The 18,935-nt window shown below is 43.9% G+C and overlaps 10 protein-coding genes across 10 annotated transcripts; 4 read left to right on the top strand and 6 right to left on the bottom strand.

The window, feature by feature from the left end:
- Positions 1 to 256: 256 nt before the first annotated feature.
- K450DRAFT_252146 (uncharacterized protein) lies at positions 257 to 1,415 on the bottom strand. Its single transcript, XM_051590828.1, has 4 exons — positions 1,152 to 1,415; positions 856 to 1,047; positions 637 to 781; positions 257 to 563 (listed from the first exon to the last, which is right to left on the bottom strand). The coding sequence occupies exons 1-4, from the start codon at positions 1,329 to 1,331 to the stop codon at positions 484 to 486; spliced, it is 597 nt and encodes a 198-aa protein (XP_051442370.1). The 5' UTR covers positions 1,332 to 1,415; the 3' UTR covers positions 257 to 483.
- A 16-nt stretch (positions 1,416 to 1,431) lies between these two features.
- Positions 1,432 to 3,099, bottom strand: K450DRAFT_252150 (uncharacterized protein). Its single transcript, XM_051590829.1, has 4 exons — positions 2,671 to 3,099; positions 2,309 to 2,606; positions 1,954 to 2,205; positions 1,432 to 1,883 (listed from the first exon to the last, which is right to left on the bottom strand). Exons 1-4 carry the CDS (start codon positions 3,010 to 3,012, stop codon positions 1,495 to 1,497), a joined length of 1,281 nt encoding a protein of 426 aa, XP_051442371.1. The 5' UTR covers positions 3,013 to 3,099; the 3' UTR covers positions 1,432 to 1,494.
- Positions 3,100 to 3,274: 175 nt separating this feature from the next.
- Positions 3,275 to 5,208, bottom strand: K450DRAFT_252154 (uncharacterized protein). Its single transcript, XM_051590830.1, has 4 exons — positions 4,764 to 5,208; positions 4,380 to 4,677; positions 4,053 to 4,304; positions 3,275 to 3,993 (listed from the first exon to the last, which is right to left on the bottom strand). The coding sequence occupies exons 1-4, from the start codon at positions 5,100 to 5,102 to the stop codon at positions 3,608 to 3,610; spliced, it is 1,275 nt and encodes a 424-aa protein (XP_051442372.1). The 5' UTR covers positions 5,103 to 5,208; the 3' UTR covers positions 3,275 to 3,607.
- Positions 5,209 to 6,261: 1,053 nt separating this feature from the next.
- On the bottom strand, positions 6,262 to 6,554 carry K450DRAFT_252158 (uncharacterized protein). Its single transcript, XM_051590831.1, has one exon. The coding sequence runs from the start codon at positions 6,461 to 6,463 to the stop codon at positions 6,281 to 6,283; it is 183 nt and encodes a 60-aa protein (XP_051442373.1). The 5' UTR covers positions 6,464 to 6,554; the 3' UTR covers positions 6,262 to 6,280.
- On the top strand, positions 6,321 to 9,042 carry K450DRAFT_252159 (uncharacterized protein). Its single transcript, XM_051590832.1, has 2 exons — positions 6,321 to 6,385; positions 6,473 to 9,042. Exon 2 carries the CDS (start codon positions 6,647 to 6,649, stop codon positions 8,993 to 8,995), a length of 2,349 nt encoding a protein of 782 aa, XP_051442374.1. The 5' UTR covers positions 6,321 to 6,385; positions 6,473 to 6,646; the 3' UTR covers positions 8,996 to 9,042.
- K450DRAFT_301953 (uncharacterized protein) lies at positions 9,025 to 10,473 on the bottom strand (the record flags this gene model as incomplete). The annotated part of the gene is made up of 1 exon (XM_051593760.1): positions 9,025 to 10,473. One exon carries the CDS (start codon positions 10,471 to 10,473, stop codon positions 9,025 to 9,027), a length of 1,449 nt encoding a protein of 482 aa, XP_051442375.1.
- Positions 10,474 to 10,691: 218 nt separating this feature from the next.
- K450DRAFT_177781 (uncharacterized protein) lies at positions 10,692 to 12,254 on the bottom strand (the record flags this gene model as incomplete). Its single annotated transcript, XM_051584274.1, has 1 exon — positions 10,692 to 12,254. One exon carries the CDS (start codon positions 12,252 to 12,254, stop codon positions 10,692 to 10,694), a length of 1,563 nt encoding a protein of 520 aa, XP_051442376.1.
- Positions 12,255 to 12,883: 629 nt separating this feature from the next.
- On the top strand, positions 12,884 to 13,982 carry K450DRAFT_273835 (uncharacterized protein; the record flags this gene model as incomplete). Its single annotated transcript, XM_051593096.1, has 5 exons — positions 12,884 to 12,976; positions 13,041 to 13,055; positions 13,118 to 13,165; positions 13,233 to 13,275; positions 13,345 to 13,982. 5 exons carry the CDS (start codon positions 12,884 to 12,886, stop codon positions 13,980 to 13,982), a joined length of 837 nt encoding a protein of 278 aa, XP_051442377.1.
- Positions 13,983 to 14,072: 90 nt separating this feature from the next.
- Positions 14,073 to 15,516, top strand: K450DRAFT_252162 (uncharacterized protein). The gene is made up of 5 exons (XM_051590833.1): positions 14,073 to 14,286; positions 14,354 to 14,368; positions 14,438 to 14,485; positions 14,553 to 14,595; positions 14,660 to 15,516. Exons 1-5 carry the CDS (start codon positions 14,251 to 14,253, stop codon positions 15,307 to 15,309), a joined length of 792 nt encoding a protein of 263 aa, XP_051442378.1. The 5' UTR covers positions 14,073 to 14,250; the 3' UTR covers positions 15,310 to 15,516.
- Positions 15,517 to 15,662: 146 nt separating this feature from the next.
- On the top strand, positions 15,663 to 18,742 carry K450DRAFT_252165 (uncharacterized protein). Its single transcript, XM_051590834.1, has 5 exons — positions 15,663 to 15,749; positions 15,949 to 16,220; positions 16,283 to 16,548; positions 16,620 to 18,310; positions 18,387 to 18,742. The coding sequence occupies exons 1-5, from the start codon at positions 15,721 to 15,723 to the stop codon at positions 18,610 to 18,612; spliced, it is 2,484 nt and encodes an 827-aa protein (XP_051442379.1). The 5' UTR covers positions 15,663 to 15,720; the 3' UTR covers positions 18,613 to 18,742.
- The last annotated feature ends 193 nt before the right edge of the window (positions 18,743 to 18,935 follow it).

Consider the following 18,935-nt stretch of genomic DNA (forward strand, 5'->3'; position numbering starts at 1 on the left):
TACTGGGGTAATTGGTTTCGAAATTCGAGACACAAAAAAGTGCTAAACAGCCGTCACATGTTCCCTATCGAAAATGCTGACGAGTACCAACGTACTGGCGATTTTTCACCGCCGAGCTATCAACAAAAGGCAACTGCAAAAGCGGGGAAAGATCGTACCGACCGTTTTAATTCATTCATTCTTCCCCAGCGTTATCATTATGCTGCGTAAGTCAACCGTGCAAAGCTTCGCAGCAGTCGAACGAAGGAAACAATAAATAGCGCATTGTTTTTTTCTTAGAAATCCTTTGCGTAGTAAGTCGCGTAATCATTTTGGCAGATATTGGGTTTTATACGAAACAGTGTGGAAATGCAAGTCTGGAGCGCAGTTATCGTTGAAAACGCTATTTTTATTTTACAAAGAATAATCACTTGCTTAGAGCTTCTCTTGGTGCTTGTGTTCATAATCGAGAATACTTCTTCGCAAAAGCCACCACAGATCGCTTTATTTTCGTTGACCAATACGGCTCAAAATCCCTTGTGCGCGTTGTTGCTGTTCCACAATGGTAATTTTCATAGGTTGACCTGGTATTTTAAGACAAGGTCTTAGAAACCCACCACTTGCAAACATTCTCGTTATTCCAATTAATGCTCTTACCATCCAATTCAACGTTGTTATACTTTTCAAATGCGGCTTTCGAGTGGGCGGCGTTGTCGAACTTGACGTTGGCCACTCCATTGGATCTACCCGAGCGATCAAATAAGAGCTTGGCGCTGCATGGACCAACCAATTTGAAAAGTTCCTGAAGGATCGAGATTCATCAATATATGAGCCCGTATCGTCATTTCACGTCATATGTCTAACCACTACACATACATTGACGTCGGCTTCTGTTACTTCATAGTGAAGGTTTTCGACTTTGATGGTATTGGAACCAGGAGCACTGCCAAGGCGAGAAATAATGCTTGCTGCAGTAGAGCTATTGCTTCTCTGAACGTTACGACCATTGCTGTTGCCTTGTTCGTACAAGTCATGTTTCCATGGGGAATTGGTATCTCTGCGACCTTGCTGATGATGAAGGAGGAGGGGGCAAAGGTAATGAAATTCAGTGAGATGCTGAAGTGCTATGATCATGCTGCTTTCGCCAATGAATCAGGGAAAATAGGACATACAGTGGGCGATTTGCGATGAGCGCCGCCTCGGCCAGACGATGTATTTCTTATGGGTCCAGATCGCTTGTTGATTCCTTGTGATCGCTTGCCATCCCTCGTTTGCTTCTGTTGTTTCTGTTGCTTCTTATCCTGTCTATCCTTCATTATAACATCATCGAGTGAATTGTCAATGGCGTCCATGATTAAAGATTCTTTAGAGTAGTCTGATGTGTTGTGTTAAAGAACGATTTAAGGGGCGGCTGCGAGCTCAGAGAAATTCTCCCCAAACTTTTCAATGGCCTTGTTTCTTAGCTTAGCTTTAAAAAATATCGACATGTCAATTTATTATCGTTTACAGTTTATTTTATTTCTTCTGCCCCTCCAGCCGTTCTTGTTCAAGCTGCTCGCAAATGTCTTTGAGAACGTGAGCAGCCTTTTCGAAATCGCTCTCTTCCATATACACCTGCGCGCTCAAACGCGTATACCACGTGCCTTTGTACTTGTAACCAGGAGCAAAACATTTGCGTTTGAACGCTCCTTCTTCAAGGAATCGCTCCATATAGTACCCATCGTTTTCATGAGCAACAAGAGGGAGTCTGACGTTGACCATCATAGCCGTCAACGTTTTTTCTTCATTTTCCATCACTTCCGTGCCTAGTATCTTGGCTACCAGCTCTCCTCCACGTCGAGCCAAATTCCCGCAGTACTCTTGAATCTTCTCTTCTCCACCAAGTGATTCACGGTATTCCAAAGCTAGTTGAAAAATGAGCGTTTAAAAATTTTGGGACATAAAAGATAGCCATGATACCTCTAACCAACTTACCAGCAAAAGTAGTCAAAAAGCCTGAAAAGTCTTGCGTGCCTTGCCAGCTAAATTCCTTGTGGAAAGTTTCAGACATATCACTTAGATCGGAATGGTCCTTGTAATATTCGCTAGTAATAGCCGGGTGGATATATCGCTGGTTTCGCTTGGCCACGTATAAGATAGACGAGCCTCGCACGGTGTACAACCATTTATGACAATTTGATATGAAGAAGTCCGGATCCGTTTCATGAAGATTCAAAGGGATTTGACCTAATGGATGGAAATTGAGAAAATTGTGATATGAAGGAGAGGATATCTATTAACATATGTGCTTGGTGGACAATTTATGTTTGGTAACGCTGAAATGTATTACCAATTCCATGAGCTCCGTCCACCAAAGACAGAATATTATGTTTCCGCAGCAACTTGATGATTCTCTCAAACGGAACTCGTACACCAGGCGTTGATGAAATAGTGTCCAATACAGCCATCTTGATCTTGCCGCCAGTCACACCAACTTTGGTCTCTTCTTTGAGAATAGCTTCCTCAATCATAGCCACCAAATCGTCATCACTGATAGGATATGTGGGATCCAAGATGATAAGTTCCACACCTCTGGTATCTCTCACGAATCTCATTGTGGCTCCTGTAGCTGCAAAAATTGTCGATAGCTAAAAATTACGATGACTGAGTTAGCGCTCCTCAACATGCTAGTGACGATGAACGACTCTGTACCTGCAATATTTTATCTCCAGACTGAAAGGGAAGACTACGAGCCACTGAGTTAATACCAGTGCTTGCATTTGCGATGAAAGCTAGGTCGTCTGCGTGGCAGTGAATCAGGGTAGCAAGCTTTTCCTTTGCTTTTTGGACCTCGGTATACATATCTCGCCTGAACCAGGTGTCGATACAATTCTCAGCGCGATCTTGATACTGTCGAAGCGCTGTTCTTACTACAGCAGGATATGTACCATATGAACCATGGTTCATGAGGGTGTAGTCGTCAGCAATCAGAAAGTCAGCTCGAAGACTATGACCAAATTGCTTTTTGGCATGATGATTTGAGCTTGGAGCCATTGATTCAAAGATGTATAATCCAGGGGTTTTATGAATTGGTCTAGAGCGGTAGGGTCCCTTGTGGAAAGATAGATATGTTGAAGAGTGTGAAAAAGCTGGTGAGGTTTAAATAGTCCCCTAATCCAGTTATTTGATTCAGTAGGAGTTGGCTTGCCACCAGTAGTCACTTTGTTACACCGACGGTCAGGAAGAGTCATACGGTGTCTTTTTGAAACTGATATTTGTTGAGATTGTGTACAGTCATGATATGCCCACCATCCGATGTTTATTATCTAAAGAAAATCATACCTACCTGTATCCTTCTTGTGATCTTCGAGCGATCTGAAGTCATCATTCTATGCTTGAAGACTTACTGCGGGACAAGCGGAACATGCTTACAACACCATTTTTCCTCCCTTTGCTGATAGACTACTGGTAGGTCGACTATTAGCCACCCTCACCGCTTCATTCCTATGCACGCCATTGTGCATCGTAAACTTTATTGAACATTAAATTATAATGTACCTTATTACCATATCTCCCTCTTTTGAAATGTCATAATCTTATATTAAAAATGAATAAAAAAACTATAGGTATGTCAGCTCATAACAGCTCTTTATTTCTTGCCCTCAAGTCTCTCCTTTTCGAGCTGTGCGCAAATCTCTTTAAGAGCATATCCGGTCTTTTCGAAATCGCTCTCATCAAGGTACACCTGGGCCGATAAACGAGTGTACCAAACGCCATGATGTTTGAAAGGGGGGACGAAGCATTTGTGTTTGTAGACACCCTCATCAATGAAGCGATCCAGATAATAGCCATCGCCATCGTGAGCAACAATAGGGAGTCTCACATTGACCATCTGTGCTGTCAGTGACTTCTCTTCGTTCTCAAGGACATCAGTGCCCAGTATCTTGGCTACCAGAGCTCCGCCACGTCGGGCCAATCCCCAGCAATATTCACGAATCTTTTCCTCTCCGCCTAGTGATTCACGGTACTCAAGGGCTAGAAGCAATGAGTCAGCGTCGGTCAATATAAGGTCGGCGTAGGGAATGATAACTCACCAGCAAAAACAGTCAAATAGGGCGAAAAGTCTTGTGTACCATGCCAGCTAAACTCTGCTTGGAAAGTATTTGATGTGTCGTTCACATCAGAGTGATCTTTGTAGGCAGCACTAATAGTTGCTGGATGCACTAGGTGTTGATTTCGCTTAGGCACATACAAAATTGCCGAACCTCGGACAGTGAACAACCATTTGTGGCAATTCGTAACAAAAAAATCGGGGTCAGCCTCCCGTAAGTTCAATGCGATTTGACCTTTGTACGCAAGAGGGTGAGAAAAAAGTTAGGTCTCGTGGTAAAAACAATGTAGGCAAATCCAAATGTTTGTACCAATGGCATGGGCACCATCTATCAACGACAGGATGTTGTGGTCTCGCAGCAGCTTGATGATACGCTCGTATGGCACTATCGCTCCAGGCACGGACGTGATGGCGTCGATGAGCGCAAACTTGATCTTTCCACCAGTGACTCCAGTTTTAGCCTCTTCTTTGAGGATAGCATCTTCGATCATAGCCACTAAATCATCGTCGCTTATAGGGTATACAGGATCTAACTTTATCAACTCGACATTTCTTGTATCCTTCAAGTACTGTAGAGTACGGCCCATGGCGTCATAAATAGTAGATAACTGTATGAAAATGAAATGCCATGTCATGTTAGTGACATGTAACGTCCATTATAGTATTAGGTCAATATGATGGGTCATTTTCGTACCAATATAACTTTGTCACCTTCTTCAAAACGGAGACTTCTAGCAACGGCATTGATACCGGTGCTAGTGTTAACGACGAAAGCCAGTTCGTCTGCGTCACAACTGATAAGCTGACCAAGCTTTTCTTTGGCTCGATAGATCTCAGGGTACATGTCTCGCTTTATCCATGTATCTATAGAGCGTTCGGCAAGGTCTTGATAGTCACGAAGAGCCTTTTGAACTTGAATAGGATAGGTACCGTATGACCCGTGATTCATGGGAGTGTAATCATCAGCCATGATGAAGTCATTTCTGAGACTTTTACCAAATTGCTTTTTGGCATTGATGTCAAAGAGTTGCATCTCTGTTAGTTTTTCAAAAAGGAAAGAAGTCGAACGAACAAAGGTCCTAGACTTTTGGAAATTATTGATCCCAAATTTTTTCTTTTTAAAGTTGGGTCAAAGTTCCGTTGCTGCTAACGGTTCTGATTGTTCATAATGACACTTTGGAGCAGAAAGTGACTCATTGCTTAAGAAGATATGCTGACAACGTTATATAGAGCAGTGAGGGATACACAACGCGAAAGTGGCTGGGAGGGCCCACAATCTGAGAACGTTTGTAATATTACTGTTCTTCTGAGTGTTGTTAGATATCAAGCTGGTTGCTTGAGCGCAAAAATGAAGTTTACGAAGCGAAAACTGCCGTCATCCTCTATTGTATGGGTGTGATCAATTTAAACGTTCAGTATCGTTCCTTTGCTTGATTTGCGTAGAACTGGCATGATATTGATCGGCTAGGAGAGGAAAAAGATCGTCCTCAACATCTACACGGAGTTTTGATTTGCTGAATCATTAAAAGTCATTTTTTAAATTATGGCAATAGTTCAAATGATACAAAGACTGGTGTGGTTAAATTTCACTGATCTCTCATGCCCTTCTCAACACCTAGCAGCTTTAAAGCGCGTTGAACGTCAACATCTTCGGCCGAATATAATACACTGCTAATTCAGAATTACTCTAACTATACCTTTCAAAACTTTGCATCTGTTTCACTAGATACTAATTTTTCTCTCTTACAACTTTTATTGTGCCTCAATAGGCTCACACCGCCATTACATATGATTAAATTGTAATTTGACTAGCTTGTGACCCTTGATACTTCAGAATGTAGCATTTCAAATTCAGTACAAAAACCTCACTTCATAGTGGACAAATGCAATCTCCTTGGCACAAGAGTATGATTCTCCGTTGTACCCATCGTGTCAACATTGTCAAGTTTGTTTAGACAAAGTATCTATATGGCTGTATCGCCGTTCTTGGAAAGTGCAGTTGTCATCATGATTAGTGCCTGCGAAATTTGACATGTCATTATCACTCTAATATTTATGCAAACTACACATAGAGAATCGCCAGTTCTATTGACAGAGACAAAGTGTTCATGTCATATAAAGCCCTTCATATAACTATGAAGAAGAATGTTGTTTGCCTTCATTGATCGATTACGATTAATATAGGCTTTCCTCGGATACGAAAACTGTATATCACGCAACGTAAAACTTTATAAAAAAAAAAAATAGATTGTAATTCCGTCGTCGAATGCAACTCATTCGCGATTCATCCACCATCCGGCAAATTACAAAAACAAGGTAAGGACACAAGCAACCTAAAGGGAACACAAGTGGAGATAATTGGGAGTTTTGCACTTGACGTTGATTATATTTCATCCTCGGAAGAGTCAGGCTTGCCAAGCTGTAACGATATCTCACGCCTTTTTTATTCCCCTTTTAAATCCGATGTGATGGAAAACCCCCGGATAGTAATCATCCAAAATTAACAACTCTACTCTATTTGCGCGCCGCTGTCTATCTTACACCTTGTTTTAATTCACTCCTTCAGCTGCCACGAGTATGGCTACTCACCCTGAATTGAAATTATGGTACGACAAGCCAGCACTGCAATGGGAGGAAGCTTTGCCGGTTGGAAATGGGCGACTCGGCGCGATGATATTTGGCGATACCAACGTTGATACTATGATATTGAACGAGGATTCCGTATGGTACGGCGGCCAGATTGATAGATGCTCCAAAGATGGTCACAAACATCTAGCAAAGCTACGAGAACTTATTCGAAATGGGCATCAGGTCGAAGCTGAGAAATTGGCTGAACTCGCCTTCTTCTCCAGCCCCTTGGGGCAGCGACACTACGAGCCATTGGCCAACTGCACAATAGAATTCGGGCACGACCTTGAAAAAGTTACCAACTATCGTCGGGAATTGGACCTATCCAACGCTTCTGTTGACGTTCACTACGACTTGGACAATGCAACATACACCAGATCCACCTTTGCTAGTTTTCCGGATGAGGTGTTAGCCACTAAACTGACCAGTTCCGTTCCTGGAAAGCTGTCCTTTACGGCCTCTCTGGATCGAATGAATGGCGATCCCATGGATTACAATTCATATCACGACGGTGTTACTGCCATTTCAAGCGAGAATAGTTTGATTCTGCATTTGACCCCTGGTGGTGTAGGAAGCAATCGTGCAGCAACCGCTATCAAGGTCATTGTTGATGAAAGCGCAATTGTTGAATTTATCAACAATCATATAGTGGTGACAAACGCTCAAACGGCTTGGATACTATGTGCAGCTCACTCGACGTTTAGAAAGCAAGACCCGGCTCAGGCATGCCTTGATACATTTGAAGCCTGTATGAAAGTTGGCGTGGATAATCTTTGGAAACGTCACAATGAAGACTATACTTCAAATTTCAACACATTGTCCCTATCATTGGGCAAATCAAACGAGCAATCTCGCTTGTCGACTGATAAGCGGCTTGCTGCTTTCTCTGAACCAACTCATGATCGTCACAGTCTGGATGATTCTGGCCTAATTGCTCTGTATTATCAATACGGTCGGTACCTGCTCCTGTCTAGCAGTAGAAACGGACCCAATAGACCGCTTCCAGCTAATCTTCAAGGCATATGGGGAACATTAATGCAACCTGCTTGGGGCGCCAGATTCACAACCAACATCAATCTTCAAATGAACTATTGGCTAGTCAACTCAGGCAACATCTCATCGTGCGAAGTCCCGCTTTTCGACATTATGGAAAGGTTAGCGGATAGAGGCAAGGAAGTGGCCCAATCTCTCTATGGCTGTCGTGGTTGGTGTGTTCACTCCAACACTGATATCTGGGCTGACTGTGCACCTGTGGATAAATGGATGCCCGCGACTTTATGGACATTAGGTGGGCCATGGCTTTGCCTCCACATTTGGGAGCATTATCTCTTCAATGGCGACCGCAGCGTATTGGAAAGAATGTATGAAGTATACAAGGAATCTGTGCAATTTTATTTGGACTTTCTGGTGGAGAGTGGAGATGGACAGTATGCAGTTACGAGCCCGTCTTTGTCACCTGAGAACACCTTTATATTGAAGAACGGTACGCAAGGACGCCTGTGTGAAGGCTCGACTATTGACATTCAAATTCTGCGTGCCTTTTTCACCGCCTTTTTGGAAATATCGACCATCCTTGACAAATCTAATCTAGTTTCGGAAACACAAACGACACTTAGTAAGCTTCCGCCCATGCAAATAGGATCGCAAGGTCAGCTGTTGGAGTGGCAAGAGGAGTATGAAGAGGCTGAGCCTGGTCATCGCCATACCTCTCACCTCTGGGGCCTGTATCCTGGTAATTTGATTTCGCCAAACACAACACCACAGCTGGCTGAAGCTGCCAAGGTTACGCTACACACTCGAACACAGCATGGTGGTGGCCATACAGGATGGAGTAGAGCATGGATGATCAACCTGTGGGCAAGACTACTGGACGGTGATGAAGCTTTGTTCCATATTAACTCGTTGCTTGGACACTCCACCATGCCAAACCTTTTGGACATCCACCCCCCGTTCCAGATTGATGGTAATTTCGGAGGCGCTGCAGGTATCATCGAACTATTTGTTCAGTCTCATGAGAATGTTATACGGCTTTTACCAGCACTGCCCAACGTGTCCAGTCTGGAAGATGGCCATATCAATGGAGTTTGTGCTCGTGGCGGCTTCGAAATTTGTTTCTCATGGACGGGCGGAAAGGTTGACTTGCCAGTAAAAATCAAGTCTAGAGCTGGTCATCCTTGCGCTATCCAGCTATCGTCATGTGAAGTATACCGAGAGGACGGAACAGCAGTGCCACACGTTATGAAAGAAGACGTCATTTACTTTGATACTGCCATAGACACAACATATGTAATTAGATAGATTTAATAAAGGCATAGAACTCTTTATTTTCATTCATTCTTAATCAAATTTTGGAATAACTCCTTGAGAACATAGGCTGACTTTTTGGGATACCGGGTCTTCTCAGGCGATGAAAAATCTACGAAGGTAACACCGAATCTATCAGTGAAACCATTCGCCCATTCCCAGTTGTCAAGCAGTGACCAAGCCAAATAAGACTTGACTACAACACCATCCTCCTTTACAGCACGAGCGAGAGATTCGACATAAGTTGTGTAATAATGGATTCTGAAGGTATCATTGAGTACATCTTCAGTAGGTGCAGTCTCTCCTGGAGCCGTAGTACCCTGTTCTGTTAAGTAAATAGGATACTTGTACCTAGCATAGATCCAGTTGAGAAGTTTGCGGAAAGCCCAAGGTGTGGTACACAGCCAGTCTGTAGCACTCTTTGGGCCGCGAGGTTTGCCTTCCCAGTTGGTTTCCTCAAAGACGACATTACCCTTGGTGTCAGTGTCATCTGCTGGTGTGTCTTTGTGTTTGATATAGAAGGCAGTGTAGGTGTTCATGCCATAGAAATCAGAGCTTCCCAACACAAGAGCTGATTCTTCTGGAGTGAAGGTCGGCAATCTATCTCCCATCTGGTGGCGGACTTCCGGAGGATAGTCGCCACTCTTGAACACCGGGTCCGCATAGCGGGCAATATCAAACACAAGCATTCTTTCTGCCGCGGAGACGTCGCGTGGGTCATTAGGGTTCCAAGGCTCCGCCCAGTTGCCCGAAAGCGTGATTCCTATGGTTCCATTTTGGGTGGGTTGAAATTCCGTTCTGTAAATTTTCACAGCGTTGGCGTGAGCAATCAGCATATTGTGGCTAACGATCAATGGCTCCGTGGACGAATTTCCTTCGCTACTCTTAGATCTGTCTGAGCATCTTCCTGGAGCAAAGATGCCTGCCAAGTATGCGCATGCTGAATAAACTTCCGGCTCGTTGAAGGTGATCCAATGCTTGACTCTGTCACCAAACGCTTCATAGCAAACCTTTGCATAATTGCAGAAATCCGCTACAAACTCTTCCTTGTTCAAAAAACTGTTGTATCGATCCTCCAATGCTTGAGGAGTGTCCCAGTGGAAGAGTGTGACAAATGGGGTGATTCCGTTTGCGAGCAACTCATCAATGAGGTTGGAGTAAAACTCGATACCTTTAGCATTGACCGGGTCGTTACGGCCACCGAGAGGAATGATTCGAGACCAAGCTATAGAGAATCTGTATGCGTTTGCGCCGTACGATTTCAGCAGCTGAACATCCTCCTTGTAGAACTTGTATGCCTCTGCTGTCTCGTCTACATTGGTGTTGTCCTTTATTTTATTGGGTAAATGAGAGAATTTGTCCCAAATCGACAGACCTTTGTCGTCAACGTTCCAGGCACCTTCGATTTGAACGGCGGCAGTTGCGTAGCCAAAGTGAAAATCCTTGTCGAGACAATTTTCAAATTCCTTCATTTAATTGGTGATGCCGCAGTACAAAAAAAGTGGATAACACAAAAGGATTCCGGCATTTTATGTTGAGACGTTTGCTTATATAATATTTTCAAAAGAGTTCAGCCAGAAAAAAAAACTGAGTGAAAGGGTGAAAAATGGCCACTGCCTTCAAGCGCGGCGGCTGTAATAATTTATTTATGATGTATTTACGGGGAATTATTAAAACCAATTAAAGTAATTTACTCGTGAATGCCAGCCTTGCGCTCTTTCTTGGCCTTCTCGATCTGTTGACCCATCTTCATAGGACTCACACCAGGTGTTTCAAAGATGACATCAATCTCCTCAAGAGAGAGACCACCGGTCTCGGGGAAGAGGAAGTATGACAAAGCAAGCTGAATGCAATTGTACACAATAAACACAACATAAATCTTGTATTTTAAAGAATTGATACCGATTGAGATACCGTATGTTTGAATAACACCAGCGATACCTTGGATGAGACCGTAGAGACCCATACCTCTTGCTCTGAGTGGCAAGGAAATAAGTTCAACAGGATACAAGTTGTGCATGGTAGCAATAAGAGTACTCGAGCATGTTTGGAAAGCAAAGATCCAGAAGATACCCAAGCAAGCGAGAGAATAAGATCCTGTCTCAGCGTATTTCCAAGAAGTAATGGCAGAGCAGGTTTGCAAAATGATGAAAGAGATAAGACCGGCAAAGATGAGCGTACGTCTTCTAACCAAATCAACAACGAATGAGCCAACCATGGTGAATACGAAGTACACCAAAACCATTCCCAAGTTGATCTCAAGCTGCTGTTCGGAAGACGTAATGCCAAGGGTGTCCAAAATGGGAGATAGGTAATAACTGACAATACCACCACCGTTCCACTGTTGGAAGATAGAGTAAAGGGTGAGAAGGAGCAATCTATAGCGGCCACCGTTGGGACGGAAGAAGGGTCGGAAGTCCCAAAGAGTCTTGACACCAACATGTTCGTTCTTGACGGAGCGGATCATTTGTTGAATAACAACTTCGACAATAGGTTCGTTTACATCGCCAGATGAAGTATGGTACTTTGCAACGATAGCACGAGCCTCATCGGTTCTTCCCTTCAAAATCAGATATCTTGGGGATTCAGGGGTGATGAGATATGATCCAACGACGACAACAAGTGGGAAAATCATTTGGAGGAGGAATGGAAGTCTCCATGCCCAGTCACTTTGAAGAGTGTTGGTACCCAACAAAACACATGTCATCAAGATGGAGCCGACTTGGAAGCAAGCGCCGAAGATACCAACAATTCTACCACGCCAGTGTGTTGGTGAAACTTCTGCCATATATTGAGGGTTGCTCATCATAGCAGATCCGAAACCCATGAAGAAACGGCCAGCCATTAATGTTGCAAGGTTTGGAGCGAAAGCTTGAATCAGTGATGCCATGATGACGATAGCATTGCCGAGAACGTTGATACCTCTTCTACCGATAACATCACCAAGGGAAAGGAAAGGTGCGCCAGCAATGTTGCCGACCGTCATAAGAGCATTGATGATACCAATGGTACTGCCAGAGTTCTCAAAGCCGAAGAAGTCGTGGAACTGCTTGATGGAGTTGACGCCTCCAATGACACCCCAATCGACACCATAACCAGCTTGATTACATCCTTGAACGAACAAAATAAGGGCGATTCTAAATGTTGCCTTACTCCAAAAGGTGATGGCTTCGCGAGACAGCTTTTCCAATTCCTCGTCAGTAACAGCCTCGATAGCAGCCACTTCCTCTGGGTTTGCGACCTCTTCTTTCATCTCAATCTTCTCGTCAGACATAGTGAGTTGGTGGGGGATATAGACAACGCTTTAGGAAAGACAAAAACCTGGGGTAACTTTTATATGACTAGCCGGTTCCAAAAACGGGGTATTGATATGTGGAGATGTACACGTGCTGATGAACAATCATCCTCGGGCACCGATATGAGAGACTTTGAGTTACATGCCTTTGCAGGCTACCTCTCATGTCATGGCCCATGCTTACCTGTAAGTTTAAGGTACCAAACTGTGCTAGTCTGTTGATAAATTCGTACAATACTACATCAGCAAGGTGTCAAATCATGTTATAGTGATCCGAGGTTGCTTACATATACATTTACACCCTGAATTACTCCATTGGTGCAAGTAAAGGCACTTATGGAGAAATACGCATTCTAAATTGGCTAGTAGGGCCGCAAATTCTCATACGGAGTGGCCTGACATTGTGGTAATAGGAAATTCTGTAAGGTTTGGTAACGTAACACTGAAAATTTTTACAACGGAATGAAAGGAATGAACTCTAAGTGAGTGGGGTTGAAGCTCATGTGTGACTCTCACGTAATACTGAACCACGGATAGAGTTGTGAATTGCCATACTCAAAGGAAATTAGGGAAATATGAACTTTCCTATGGAAACGACCTGGGCTTTCTCTTACCATACTGTCACCGAACTCTCTCTTACTGTTATGGATATCCTTTATGATCAGATTGTTCTATTTGGTGTAAGCTGGGGCCACCTAATTCCTTTGTGACAATAAGCATCATTGTAGCTAACTACCTTGCTAGGACTCCATCACTCAAGTAAGTTGGACGGTATGGCATATATTGCCTTCCCTTCCCATTTTCATTGACATCCACCCAAGTTTAGCTTTGAGACCAAACATAAAGGATGGGGTGCTTCCCTTGCTGATGTAAGTTACAAGAACACGCATGTACTGTGGGCATAGATGATGAATCAAATACTTATGCATTATACAGGCTTATCAAAAAAGAGCGGATGTTTTGAATCGTGGATTTGGAGGTACACTATTTTGTTCATAGCAAAGGGCACAAAATTGGGAAATTTTCAATGACAATCTACAAACGTCAGGGTATAACTCAAAGTGGGCGGTTCCAATATTAAACCAAATGATCCCACAGAAGGTAGACCCTTCGCAGCGGGCTAAGATTCGACTAGTCATCCTTTTCTTTGGTGCAAATGATTCAGCAAAAGCTGGCACCTTTCAATATGTTCCCATCGATGAATACGCAACCAATCTATCCATGATGATCAAGCGAATTGATCAATACAGCGCTGATACCCGAATCGTCGTGATCACCACACCACCCGTCAACGAAGACCAGTGGCATAAAGCCAGTGAACAAGGGGGTCCTGATTTGCGTCGTTCCAACACCGTGACCAAAGCATATGCGGAAGCAGCAAAGGAGGTGGCTCTAGCATACAACGTGCCTTGCGTTGACCTTTGGTCTGAGATTATGAATTTGGCGCAGGATGGTTTGAAAGATGGCTCGTCAGATACAATCTCACATAAGCGAGATCTGTCTGAGTTCATGAGTGACGGCCTGCATCTGGGAACTCTAGGTTGTCAAGTCCTATTCGATGCATTAATGAACACTATCAAGGCGAATTTTCCTGAATTGAATCCAGACACCTGGCCTGAGCAGTTAGCAGAATTTTGGGAGGCGCCCAGAGAAGACTATGAAAGTACTCTTATATTCAGAAAATAAAATAGACATAGACATAGTAAAGCGGTGTGTCTGTGCCCGTGGAGGAGTTTACATTGGTGTCCCCGGATCGGTGGCGAACCTATTCGGATGCTTGAAATTAGACTTTGTCTGAGTAAGGCAGGTTGGAGGTCCGTTTGCTCTTGTGTTCTGAAGGAGAATAGGAACAATTTCGTACTGCAGCAGTAAATTCCATTTTCAGTTTCCAATTTTTATTTTTTTTATTCTGACGATTGCTGTGCCTTCCTGCCTTATCTCCTTTTTTTCCAAAATGAATATTCTTTACGATCAGATTGTCCTATTCGGCGTGAGTTGAAAGACTTTATTTCCATCTTGTTTGAAAGTAAAACAAACGCTCTAACGCATACATTCAGGACTCCATCACTCAGGTACCTAAAACACAAACTAACAATAAAACCATATCTTCCTCTTTTTCTAATATGCCAATTAACACATAGGGTAGCTTTGAGACAAAGTACACTGGATGGGGTGCTTCTCTTGCTGATGTAAGTCAAAAGAATGTTGAAAACTTGCCTTTGATTGGGAACATTAATTGTGAATGCACATATGTAGGCATATCAGCGACGAGCAGATGTTTTGAATCGAGGGTTCTCAGGTAGAGTTTGACGGCACAAGGGGAAAGGGATCCATGATGACTTGTTCACCTATTCAACCTATAGGCTATAACACCAAATGGGCCATGCCAATCTTCAAACAATTGTTGCCCGAAAAGCCAGATGAAACTCAGAGAGCGAAAATCCGCTTGATGACAATTTTCTTCGGTGCAAATGACGCTTCCGAGTCTTGGACCGAACAGCACGTTCCAATAGATGTGTACGCCGACAACTTGACAACCATTGTCGAAGGAATTCAGAAATACAGTGCCGACACTCGAATCATTGTCATCACCCCTCCACCAGTCAACGAAGTTCAGTGGAAGAAGAGATGCGAAGACGGCGGTGGTGTCTTGGATCGATCCAATGAATTGGCTAAGGCGTATGCTGAAGCTGCAAAGGATGTAGCGAGAAAACACAATGTGCCTTACGTTGACCTATGGACTGAGATCATGAAACTGGTCGATGATTCTGGTAGTGCTGAGGATATGGCAGAGCTAACGAGCGAGAAGTTACATAATCGCGACTTGTCTGAGTTTTTGTATGACGGCCTACACTTGGATGCTCTTGGTTGTCAAGTTCTTTTTGCTGCTTTGATGCAGACCATCAAGTTGAACTTCCCTGAATTGAATCCAGAGAGCATGCCTGAAGAATTGCCAGGATTCTGGGAGGTTCCCAAGGAAGATTATGAAACAGCTCTTACATTCAGAAAATAAATAGAATTAGAAATAGACATGGTCGTGTCGAGACAGGTTTACATTTGGCCGGTTGAATTGATCTGACTCTGAATATACAGACGCTGTCGCCAAGCATGCTCTTCTCAGCTAATCGCTGTCACAAACCCGTCACAAGCTGTACGTGGCATGCAAACACAATACATTACAAAGAAGAGCTTTGGCTTGTGCAAAAGAATTGAAAGCTCGGACGATGCTTCAGATATGCATAATTCGCTATACAATTTTGTCCAATGAATTGGCTTGTCTCAGTCATCCAGCACAGAAGCTTCCAGTACCTAATATAAAGTCCGATCGTGACGTAGGGTAAGGCGACACGTACCTTCTGTTCACAGCGTAATTGCCCCTGCTATCCTCAGCTCTTTGGCACTTCTTTTACCACTTTTAACAAACATGTCTTCTGACCCAAAACCAAAACTACAGTAAGTACTCTAATACTTCAAAAGTTTAGGAAAGGACGGCAGGGATTGCTCGTTGGTTTCGCCCAGTCTGACGCGCAGTCGCCTTTTGTATTATTAAATGACCAACGAGCGCCATTGTCGAGCAGCAGATATTGCGTTGCCCGCCCTTCCATATGAACCCTCACAACTACAAAGTCTAACGCATTCTGTCATCTTTTAGGCCCAATGCTGGCATTGAACAAGATAACGTTGATCCTGCACACGATCCCGCCACCGCTATCCTTCGTAGAAAGACAGCTCGCAACAAGTTGATTGTTGATGACGATATCAATGACGATAACTCTGTCATGGTATTGTCAACGGCAACCATGGAAGCACTTCAACTCTTCAGGGGTGACACCGCACTTGTTAAGGGCAAGAAGAGAAAAGATACCGTACTCATTGTGTTGTGCAATGATGACATGGAAGATAACAAAGTTAGAATCAACAAGGGTTAGTTTCTTGTGTTGATTGCCTACGAAACTTTTTTACGGGTCATCTAATCATATCTATAGTTGTTCGCAATAACTTGCGTATTCGCCTTGGTGATGTTGTCAGCATCCATCCATGCACAGATATCAAGTACGGAAAACGAATCCACGTTCTTCCTATCGATGACACAGTTGAAGGTTTGACTGGTAACCTCTTTGAGACCTACCTCAAGCCATACTTCCTTGAAGCATATAGACCTGTTCGCAAGGGTGACCTTTTCTTGGTCCGCGGTAGCATGCGAGCAGTCGAATTCAAGGTGGTTGAAACCGATCCAGAGGATTACTGTATTGTAAGTTGTCTGATGTCGAAAATTCATCTAGACAGGCAGGTTGACTGACGTTTTTGGCTCTCATTTTTTAGGTTGCTCAAGATACCGTGATCCATTGCGAAGGTGAACCCATCAAGCGTGAAGATGAAGAATCAAATTTGGCTGATGTTGGTTATGATGATATTGGTGGCTGCCGAAAGCAGATGGCTCAAATCCGTGAATTGGTTGAACTTCCTCTTCGCCATCCTCAGCTTTTCAAGTCCATCGGTATCAAGCCTCCCCGTGGTATCCTTATGTACGGACCCCCTGGTACTGGTAAGACCTTGATGGCCAGAGCTGTTGCCAATGAGACCGGTGCATTCTTCTTCTTGATCAACGGTCCCGAAATCATGTCCAAGATGGCTGGTGAATCTGAAAGCAATCTCCGAAAAGCCTTTGAAGAGGCTGAAAAGAACGCTCCCGCCATCATCTTTATTGATGAAATCGATGCCATTGCACCAAAGCGTGAAAAGACCAATGGTGAAGTCGAACGCCGTGTCGTTTCTCAATTGCTCACACTCATGGACGGTATGAAAGCTCGATCCAACATTGTCGTCATGGCAGCTACCAACCGACCCAACTCTATTGATCCCGCTCTTCGTCGTTTCGGTCGTTTCGATCGTGAAATTGATATTGGTATCCCTGACCCCACTGGTCGTCTTGAGATCCTCCGCATTCACACCAAGAACATGAAGCTCGATGATGATGTTGACTTGGAACAAATCGCCAGCGAGACCCACGGTTATGTTGGTTCTGATGTTGCTTCTCTTTGCTCTGAAGCTGCTATGCAACAAATCCGTGAAAAGATGGATTTGATTGATCTCGAAGAAGAATCCATTGATGCTGAAGTTCTGGATAGCTTGGCCGTCACCATGGAGAACTTCCGATATGCCCTTGGTGTTTCTAACCCATCTGCTCTCCGTGAAACCGTTGTTGAAGTCCCCACTGTCACCTGGAACGATATTGGTGGTCTCGACAAGGTCAAGCTCGAACTTCAAGAAACTGTCCAATACCCTGTCGAACATCCCGAAAAGTTCCTCAAGTTCGGTATGAGTCCTTCCAAGGGTGTTTTGTTCTATGGTCCTCCCGGTACTGGTAAGACTATGCTTGCCAAGGCCATTGCCAACGAATGCCAGGCCAATTTCATCTCCATCAAGGGACCTGAATTGTTGACCATGTGGTTCGGTGAATCAGAAGCCAACGTTCGTGATGTTTTCGACAAGGCTCGTGCTGCCGCTCCTTGTGTCATGTTCTTTGACGAATTGGATTCCATCGCCAAGGCTAGAGGAGGTTCTTCTGGTGATGCTGGTGGTGCTGGAGATCGTGTTCTCAACCAGATTCTTACTGAAATGGACGGTATGAACGCCAAAAAGAACGTCTTTGTCATTGGTGCTACCAACCGACCTGATCAAATTGACCCTGCCTTGTTGCGTCCTGGTCGATTGGATCAATTGATCTATATCCCTCTTCCTGACGAAGTCTCTCGTCTCTCCATCTTGACTGCTAACCTTCGAAAGTCGCCTGTTGCTAGCGATGTTGATCTCAACTTCTTGTCCAAGAATACCCACGGTTTCTCCGGTGCTGATCTTGCTGAGATTTGTCAGCGAGCTGCTAAACTCGCCATTCGCGAAGATATCGGCAAGGACATAGAGCGCGAGAAGGAGCGCAAGCGCCGACAAGAAGCTGGTGAAGATGTCGGTATGGAAAATGACGATGAGAGCGACGGCGTTACTGAAATTGCAAGGTAAGCTACCCGTAGTATTATTAAATAAGCACTGCTGCTCAGGTGTGATATGAAATTAATCAATTTTCCCCTTTAGAAAACACTTTGAAGAGGCCATGTCGTTTGCACGCAGATCTGTCAGTGACAACGATATCCGAAGATACGACCAATTCTCACAGAACTTGCAACAGCAACGTGGATTTGGAAGCAACTTCAAATTCCCTGACTCAGCCGGCGCCTCCTCCGATGCACAAGCTATGGATGGTGTCAGTGGAAACGCTGGATTTGGCGAAGAAGCTGGTGATGATGATCTATATAATTAAAACGTTCGGATACAGATAGTCCTCTTACAGAAAATGTAGTTTTCCTTTTTCCCCAGTTTATACGCACATCCATCTGAGAAATTTCTTTTTTTTTGCGATTGGAAATAAACCTGCCTTTTATTTTTGTACACCTTTTTGAGTGATTCTACAGTAGGTTCCCCCTGCTGTTGGTTAGCATTAAAAACGCAAGGACATGATGGTTGCAGACCGTTTTTGATTAACATAGCTGTTATTGTAAATGTAAAAAATCAGGTTACAAGTAAAAATCAAAAGAGTATGACGTGGGCAGTGGGGATAGATTCTATATTTTTAAAATAACTGGA

This window comes from Umbelopsis ramanniana (assembly GCF_025399195.1).
Source record: "Umbelopsis ramanniana AG unplaced genomic scaffold K450scaffold_50, whole genome shotgun sequence".
In the NCBI taxonomy this organism is placed as follows: Eukaryota; Fungi; Mucoromycota; class Umbelopsidomycetes; order Umbelopsidales; family Umbelopsidaceae; genus Umbelopsis; species Umbelopsis ramanniana.